The sequence below is a fragment of the Athene cunicularia genome (genome assembly GCF_003259725.1).
Source record: "Athene cunicularia isolate RWA chromosome 12 unlocalized genomic scaffold, athCun1 chr12_part1, whole genome shotgun sequence".
Classification (NCBI taxonomy): Eukaryota; Metazoa; Chordata; class Aves; order Strigiformes; family Strigidae; genus Athene; species Athene cunicularia.
The window spans coordinates 14,232,528-14,241,262 of record NW_020799116.1 but is presented as its reverse complement, the minus strand read 5'-3'; the positions used below and the strand labels follow the sequence as shown (position 1 = coordinate 14,241,262).

At 34.9% G+C, this 8,735-nt stretch overlaps 2 protein-coding genes across 4 annotated transcripts in view; one reads left to right on the top strand and one right to left on the bottom strand.

Annotated features, from left to right (window-relative positions):
• Positions 1–1,535: 1,535 nt before the first annotated feature.
• HESX1 (HESX homeobox 1) overlaps positions 1,536–8,735 on the bottom strand; it is a 13,318-nt gene continuing 6,118 nt past the window's right edge. Inside the window, exons 2-6 of one of the 3 annotated variants that reach the window (XM_026857638.1) lie at positions 8,487–8,583; positions 3,828–4,086; positions 3,508–3,713; positions 3,096–3,197; positions 1,536–2,097 (exon numbers count right to left, since the gene is read on the bottom strand). In XM_026857638.1, coding sequence (XP_026713439.1) covers positions 1,999–2,097; positions 3,096–3,197; positions 3,508–3,713; positions 3,828–4,041 — 621 coding nt within the window. In that variant the 5' untranslated portion in view covers positions 4,042–4,086; positions 8,487–8,583 and the 3' untranslated portion in view covers positions 1,536–1,998. Of the gene's footprint in view, positions 2,098–3,095; positions 3,198–3,507; positions 3,714–3,827; positions 4,827–8,486; positions 8,584–8,735 lie in introns of all 3 variants that reach the window. The other 2 variants (XM_026857639.1, XM_026857637.1) reach the window with 2 other exon arrangements.
• Positions 3,572–8,735, top strand: part of APPL1 (adaptor protein, phosphotyrosine interacting with PH domain and leucine zipper 1) — a 37,492-nt gene continuing 32,328 nt past the window's right edge. Inside the window, exons 1-2 of the mRNA XM_026857634.1 lie at positions 3,572–3,577; positions 8,674–8,677. The gene's annotated coding sequence lies outside the window, so the exon portion shown is untranslated. The remainder of the gene's footprint in view (positions 3,578–8,673; positions 8,678–8,735) is intronic.

Genomic DNA, 8,735 nt, shown 5'->3' with positions numbered 1-8,735 from the left:
AGGGATTCTATAAAAATGAAGGCAATGAGCCCAGGATGTTAAAGACAAAAAACTGCAAATACCTGTAATCTGGTTCTAAAGTAATGCAGCTTTTCAGTAATACTTTTCAGAAAACATAGAATTGGTTTTTTTTATTTAAACTCTTATATCTCAACCTATCATTCAAACTATCAACTAAGGATTGAAGTCAGATCCTCCTTCCTTTTAGCTTTACCTAGTATGAAACTACATAAAAAAATTAAGTTTTTTCTATGACCCTTTTTCTCAAACTTACCTTTCATTCTATAGGACAGCAGATACCATGGATACAAGCATCAAGAAATGAAGAGCAATACTTGGTTTGTTCATGATATATCAAGTACAATGTTATGTCGTAAAATCCTAAACTAACTGCATATCGCAATGCCTTGAAAACTTTCAGCAAAGCTACATCAAATCCTCCATTATAACAACTGAAATGTAGAGAGCTGTCCTAAGAAAGAACACAAACAAAAGGAAAAGCAGAACATGTTACAAGAGATGCGGGAATCAAAAATGCCTGGAGGCAGTAGAGACAGGTCTTTAAAATTTTAAACACTTACCTCTTCTAGAGACTATACTACATGAAAAGTAACATGCCAGAAAAAAAAATAAATCCGTTGTCATTTTATTATTATTAAACAAGAAAGTGCAAGTGAAGAACAATCTAACTGTATTTGCACTACTAAAACACTGGAAGAATATGGATTTAGTTTTTCCCCTTTTTCCCTATTTACATTTAGCCTGTATTAACAGTGAGTTGCTGACTTCTATGTCCTCTGTCCTAACTGACTTCATAGAAGCTGAGTGTCAGACTGAATGAGCCTGGTGGCTAAGGTAGGTAAGGAGGAAGACTTTGGCTCAAATTCTTCCTCCAGAGAATATCAGAGTACTTTGTATACTGTTTTCACAAGAATTGTGGAATGTGGAATTATTTTCCACAAGAACTGTGGAAACATAGCTCAGTGGCTAGGCATTCTCCAATGTGGGATAGTTAGTCTGAGATCTATACCCTGAATTAGATATAACAATCTGAATATCATAAACACTCACATAGTTTCTTCTCCCTGGTTTTCAGAATTTCTCCCTATGTTGTTCTTTTAAAAAAAAAAACAAAACCAAAACAGATTAAATGATTCATTTCAGGTTTTTGACTATTGTAAATATAGTTTTGGTTCAAAATAAAACTTATTTTTCACATTAGCCAGTGGGAAAATCCAATTAATAAAGGTTTATGTCTAAATTCATTGGGATTTACTGGTTCTTTCAGGTTTACAGGTTGAAATGCTGCAATCCATCATTAAATGATAATAGGGCAACTTCCAGAACTGGAACACGTATACTGACAAAAGAGGAGATATCCAAGCTGAAGTACTGAATAGGCAAATATCCTAAATTAATTAAAATATGATATTAAAAAAAAAAAGAAGAAATTTCAGCTTCTTTTAACCAGTTGTTCAAACTGAATACTGGCCCTTCCATTTGAGTTACATTTTTCTGAAAAATATGCTCTTTATGAAAACTATCATACTCTTTATAAATAAACTAAACTCCAATGTAACGTGCAATCTGTTTCAGGTAGCAAGATCTATTTTGCATATTGTGTATTTCAGACTTTAAACAGATTTTTTTTTTTAAACCATGAAATTTTGTTACGTCATCTTCAGTTAAGCTGCAGTAATTCACATTTGCGAAAATCTCATGCAACCTAGAGATTAGATTTTTTTTAAACTGCAAAAATATCTCAACTTTTCTGGAAATACTTATTAAAATATATAGGAAAAGTTCACTTTTCCCACGAAAAGTAAATTTTAATAATACTTCAAGTATTTACAGTTTATTCGAATGAAAATTATGATAAGCTATAAAATCGGGATAAAATCATAATTAATATATCATTATTACTTAATACAAGTTATGAAAATTCCAGTAATTTTTCGCGTTCTACTGTAGTACCATAACAGCAAACCATCCTTCCTTCTACTCTAGCAGGCTGGAGGTGAAAGTATTTTTCACCATTAGAAACTGAGATTCTCGGTGTGATCTTTTCAGCTTTGCGCGACGGTTCTGGAACCAGATCTAAAATTGAAAGAAAAGGCATGCTTTTCAGAAATACATACCTGTGAGCAGAATGAGCATTGAAACTTAAAAATATGTATACAACTTTACAGTATTTTGTCTAATGACAGTAGTTTGAAAGTTCAATACTAAATTTAAAACCTGCAGATGATGGCATGTAACTACCTGCAATAATTTTAACACCACAGATGAAGAAAATAATACCCCAACTTGAAAGTGAACCTGAAACTTGGACCTCAACCAAAAAGTCAGGCCCAGCTTCACTTTAATTAATATAAAAATTAATATTTACTTTGGTGACACTGAATCAGACCCTGGAAGATCCTGAACATCTGGAATTCACAAACAAGTCTTTAAGTCTTATTTCTTCAGCTGCTTGCTTAATCACAGTATCAAACTTCCCATTAACCTTAATATAATATTTGCATTAAAAGCTTAATGAACATCAAGGTCAGGCCCAAATTCTAATGTTTATGGTATGCTTCATATCACATTGGACTACCTGGAAATTAATAATTAAAGTCTCTGAGTAGATTTTGCTTTTGGCCAGATGAAGACAGGCTCAAACATTGGTTTAACACATTTATGCTCTACTGACAGTCTCACAAAATAATTAGACATTCATACAAATCGTTTCAATATTTGTTTCAAATTTGTTTTTCAGATACTGTGACAAGCATAATATAAGCATGATTTTAAAACATGGAAGCAAATATCAAGTTCTGCACATGATAACTAGAGATTAACAGAGTAGATATCATGGAAATCTTATAGTGATGAATACCTCATCAATGCTATGGAAGAAGGTCTAAGATTTCAGAAGGAATTCAATGGCTTCCATTCCACAAATCATTGAATGTATACCACATGTATAGATGTACATTGTTTTAAATTGAGACTATTAAAATTATTGCTACTGCTGTCAAACTACTTGTTCATATAATGAGAGAATACGTATAGATGTAATTACAGAAAACTTCAAATAATTTTTTTATTACCTGGATCCTGTCTTCATCTAAATCTAATTTGCGAGCTAGCTCTTCTCTAATATCAATGCCAGGGTAGGAGTTCATTTTAAAAACATTTTCCAAGACTTCAATCTGAGGAGATTAAAACAAAGTTTTTGAATAATTATTACTACCTTCATAGCAGTAACAAAGAAAATAAATACAAAAAACAGTTAACTTTGTTCAGCAGGAAACTTTCAAGCAGTGTTTGCACAATTCTGATTCCATGCATAAACACAAATCTGCTGAAATTAATAAAATTACTATTAATTTACACTAGTTCCTGGTTACTTTTCTCTCTACAGAGGTACAACATACTGAATTAGTCAGCTGTTACAGGCTTCTACCAACATTTTCTAAACTATGTCATTTTTCATTTATTAAATACTGAGAAAATCCCTACCTGGTTTCTAGTGAATGCAGTTCTTGGTCTTCTACCCCTGTACCAGCTCAATTCTCGTTTGAAAGACAGCCTTTCAGTGACTGAAAAATATTTTTCACATTTCAAAACTTTTTCCTCTTGCACTGGATTACTGTTAGCATGAAATAATGGATTTTCATAGCAAACAACAGGAATTTGCAGACGGGGATTACTGTCATCACCTAAAACTAGGAAAAGCAAGGAAAGGAGAGCTTCAGTTTATTGGTTTTCAGTGGAAACATGAACATACATCTTTAAAGGAGCAAAATCTGGAGAGGTTACAAAGCAGACTGCTCACTTACCCAAGTTGCTGCATGCTTCCATCCATGGTCTGTGAGGTTTCACAGCTGGAATGCCATCTTTTTTCTGCTCCAGTCCCAAAATACTTTCAATGGAAAATGAGCACTGTGTGGTTTTATTTTCTACAAAACCAGACACTGTGTGAAGGTTCTGAGACGCTGATGTATTAGCAGCACATAGCGATGTACTTGCCATTCTTTCACCTTCAGCCAGCATAGCACATATACTGTACTTGCATTTCTCCACAAGTCCTCCTTATAGCTATGTTGACAAGGGGGTTGGATTTGCAACGTCATTAATTAAAATCTTTTATTAGAAAGTTTTAGCATGTCAATGAAAACTCTCCCACCAAGAGGCACGAGGAGTTAATTGTTTATTTGTTTGCAAGTAATTAGCAACTAATGGTGACACTAGGGGGGCCACCAAGAGGGACAAAAAGTGTTATCTCTCCTAACCAGAACATCGACTTAACTTTCTCAAAAGAAGCTGTGCACAAATATAGTACTTCTCTTTTATTTGAAATCATTAATGTATAAAATCAGTTTTTTAAAAAACTTTATACTCTAATGGACTCCACTTACCTAAACATAGCAGCACGATAGGAAACCAGTCAAGTAATAAGTAATCTCATTTAAGTGAATTTCCTTCCAAGGAAATTTAAAAAATAATCTCTTAATGCTATTAGGGTAATCCCGATGAAAATGCCTCTGTTTTTTCATATGCATATGTAATGGTGAACGTGGTCAATAAAACAACAATGGTTTTTGGCATAAGGCACTGTGCAGTGGGTTGGCAATGTTGTCAAAGCTCAGTGTAATTGCCTTCCAAGTGCCTGGATTAGTTAACAGGAACAGTTGCACCAACTATTTTAAATAATTCATGCATTAATTTTTCTTATTAAAATAACTTTGTTGTGACTTTTTTTAAACATTCCATATGCGAAACTTCCCGATCATTCTTTACAGCATAAAAATAAAACTTAAATTAATAGCAGCATTACACTCTTCCTTTTACTGCTAGATATTCCTCCCTTCTGGTAGGTTTACAAACTACAGGAGTTTATTAAATCCTACAGAGCAAACACTCAAAATCTTTGAGAACTCAAACTCAAAAAACCATGAGTAATGGGGAGAAAAGGGGTAAAGATTTTGTAATGAAGTTCAAAATTTGAAAACAGAATTCTGATTTAATTCATTATAAAGAAAGTGCCGACTATAACATTTTTACATTCAAACTCAACCTGTCAGCCACACATCAGTTTACATGTCACATGATCCTGAATCAAAAGCTGGTTTTGATAACCTCTCTACAGAGATTCCTCCTTTTCTTATTTTGGACAAAGCTTTATTTGATAACATGCAAATATGGAAACAATAATTTAATTTTAGGATGCCAAAGTTACCCCTCTTAAATAAAACTTTTAATTTGGAGCACACAATGTAGGAGCACATAGGACTGTATGCTTTTAGAGGAAAAATCTGGCCCTCTATTTTTTCTTGTTTTACCAGAGTAGTTTATTCTGTGTAATCAATCACATTCACATGGCAAACAACTAATATTAAGGAAATAAATAGTAACTCCACTTTGATTTTCTGTACATTTGTAAACAACCCAAGACTAATCTTTAGGGACAGAAACAAGAAAATTGTTAAGGAAATGGCATAACCTAGAACTGACAATACTGTGCTGAGGAGATTCTATAGAGAAAAATGCAATCCAGATGTGACTTTTTATCAGAAAGATGTTCAGCTGAAGAATATTGACTTACTGAACTGACTTTGTGTTGTGTGATGACATTGCTGTCAAACCAAACTATCAAAAAGAGTGACAATTCCAGAAGTGATCTTACCAAGGACACCTTATCAGCGTGGATCAGTGAATCTTGGAAGTCTCAATGTAACTGCAATGACCACCTGCAAGCTAAGGTCCAACCATCATTTAACAGCATCTGCAACCACAAAGTGCAGATATAAAAAAAGGCATAAGGAGCTATGTATCAAGCCACTGCTTGCTGGAATATCTGGTGAAGCAGAGGTGAATGGGAAGCAGTGTTAAGCAAGGGCCTTACAGTCCTTTATGTTTCAGTAGAGCTGTTCCAAACAAGGCATCCTATGAGATTAACAAAGCAACAGGACTCCTTTTCTTGACTGTAGGCAGTTATTTTGAGTATTCAGACTGCACACCAGCTCCAGTAGTTAATAAAAGATAATGCAAAGCCTCTCATACAGCAGTGATTGGTAGATCACCTTTCTGCCTCTACAGTCTCTACATGGAACACTAGGGTTTTTTTAAAAATTACTTAAAAAAATTCCCACAAAACACGTTAATTCAAAAAGAAAAAAATGCATCTTCTTCTGTGTGAACTTGGAGCTGCTTACCAATTTCTGTATCCCAAAGAGGTCAAAAGCATGATCACTGATAGAGACACAGCCTCCTGAATCCAGAAACTAATGTGGACTTTAGTAATACAAAAAACCTCTTCACATTTATTAATATACAGCTAGTTTCCAAATGCAGCCATGAAGCTGGGCCACAAAGTTCAGACTCAGATTACCATGTACTTCAAGTCCCAAACCTTCCTAGGTGTTCTTGTCAGGAAGCTATCAAGAACTATCAATAAAGACAGGCATATGTGGTGGCAAGACATTTATGAGATGCACATATCTTCCCAAAGTTAACCATTAAGCTTACCAAGTAATTATAACTTATTGTTGATCTCTCAGATTGCAGAAGATGGAAAATAACTTCAGGGTAGTCTGCTTTTAACTCCCAGTTGGAAGCACTCATTCTTTCAGAGTTTTTTAATGACTTTTCAGGGAAAAGAGTTCTTGATAGCTCTCAAAAAGAATTCTCATAAAACAGGCCAAAACCAGCTAATGCGTTCGCTAGGTGAAGGTCAGACGCTCACCACATACTGCCATCTGGTGTTTAGGCTTACCCAGCTGGTAAATTCATTCAGCAATGGTATCTGAGTGAGAAGCTGTGTTATTATTAAAATTTTCATATTACTCTCATTTGCTCAATGTTGAATTGAACCAGACCTGGAGACCGCAATGCAGTCACCAAAATATATCCGAATTCTTCTTTTTAAAGAGTTCAGCACATACAGGAACAGGGAGCACCAATTCAGAAGGTCACAATGTAGATGCTCACATTATGCTCTCTAATTTCTGAGAACTTCAGTGAAATTGAAACACCATATATATATGGTGACCTTCATAATGTTAATGCACGTCCACATAACTATTTATAAAAATTATAAGAGAAATTATTCTAAAGATAAGAAGTCTGCATTATGCCAAAATTCCATTATATCCCTGGAAGTGTTCAAGGTCAGGTTGGATGGGGCTTTGGGCAATCTCATACAGTGAAAAATGTCCCAAAGGCGTTTGGAACCAGATGATCTTTAAAGGGCCCTCCCAATCCAAACCCTTCTGTGATTCTAAAACAATGTATACTTAGAAATAAATCTAACTGGAAAGTTGGGTTGAGGGTCTAGCATTTAAATGTTGCTAGATTTGTTTGAAGAGAAGCTTGCTTAGCTGTAAAAGAAAGCTATTATTTATCAAGATAAACAGTGAACTAACCTTTCTGTAAGAAACGAGGATTTAAATATGTTTTCCACAGGGAAGAAAACTTAAAAGTTTTAGATCCAAGAATACCTGGTAGTAACAAACCAGATTAAATTTCTACGATTTCCCATTGAAAGTGTAATGAGACCTTGAGCCTTCACTCAAAAACTGCACTTCAGTATTTTGGTCCATTAGAAATTATCAATACTTTCCTTGCAATCATTATGAAATTACTTATATAAAGTTTTAGCTAAACACCATTATAGGGGCAATTAGAGCAACACAACAAAAAATGGAGTCAAAAATCCTAAGTAATCAATAACAGGAGAAATCACTGCTCCTTGGATATGCAAATCCAATCCCCTTACAGCATCACATACTCGATGAGGCAGCAAACTAATCTCCCTTTTAGATTTTGCACCACTGTTTTTTGCCCAGGAACAGTAGAGTTCATCTGTTTAGAGATGAAGCTCTTGTTCTTTAGAGATGGGAAGCCTCTAAGGACTCTCTTTACACCAGCTGAAGAGACCACACCAAGAGCTCTTGGTGGCTTTGGTCTGAAACACCCAATGCCTGCTGTTACCTTTTGCTGGTCTCACCCATTGCCACTCCACTGCCAGGTCACCTTTCACAATAGCCTGTGCAGTATTTTCAGCTTTTTAGAAAGGTAAAAATGGTATACATAATCTTTCCTGATTAGTTATCACACAAAAAAAATTGCCTTTCATCTCACCTTTCCTACAGCTTCTTTATACCACTGCATCTGTATTTCATCACCTCAGATATTCTGCTGCATATAGCTCCCTTTTAAATGTTTTGAACATGAATAGTAAAGATTATATTCAAAGCCAACTTCAAAACTCAAAAGGATTTTTTTTAGGCAAGAATACCTTAAAACTGCAAAAAACAATTTTCACAAAACATGACTAAAGGCAGTTAGCTATTTCTTGGCTGAGGGAAAAGCTGTTTTGACCCAGGGAGATTAAGTGAACACAGATAAATTCAAGGTAAATCCAAGGGTGGAACTAGCAAAAGTCTGAGAAACAGTGTGTTAAACAGTGGGTAACATGCAAATAAAGCCTACCTTACCCAGACAGCTACCTTCACCCTCCTGCAGAGGCAAAATGTTCTCTCCATTAGGGAACACATCCGGAATCCCCTAAAGAGCCGTTGGCTGCTCTTCTCCCTGTTTACATAGTGCCAAGTGTTAGTTCCCCACATTTTTAAGGCCTCTTAGTAAGTATTTTGCAGAAAGAACCACCCCCCCCCCCCCCACCCCCGAAACAGAAAAAAAAAAAAAAAAAAAAAAAAAAAAAAAAAAAAAAAAAAAAAAAAAAA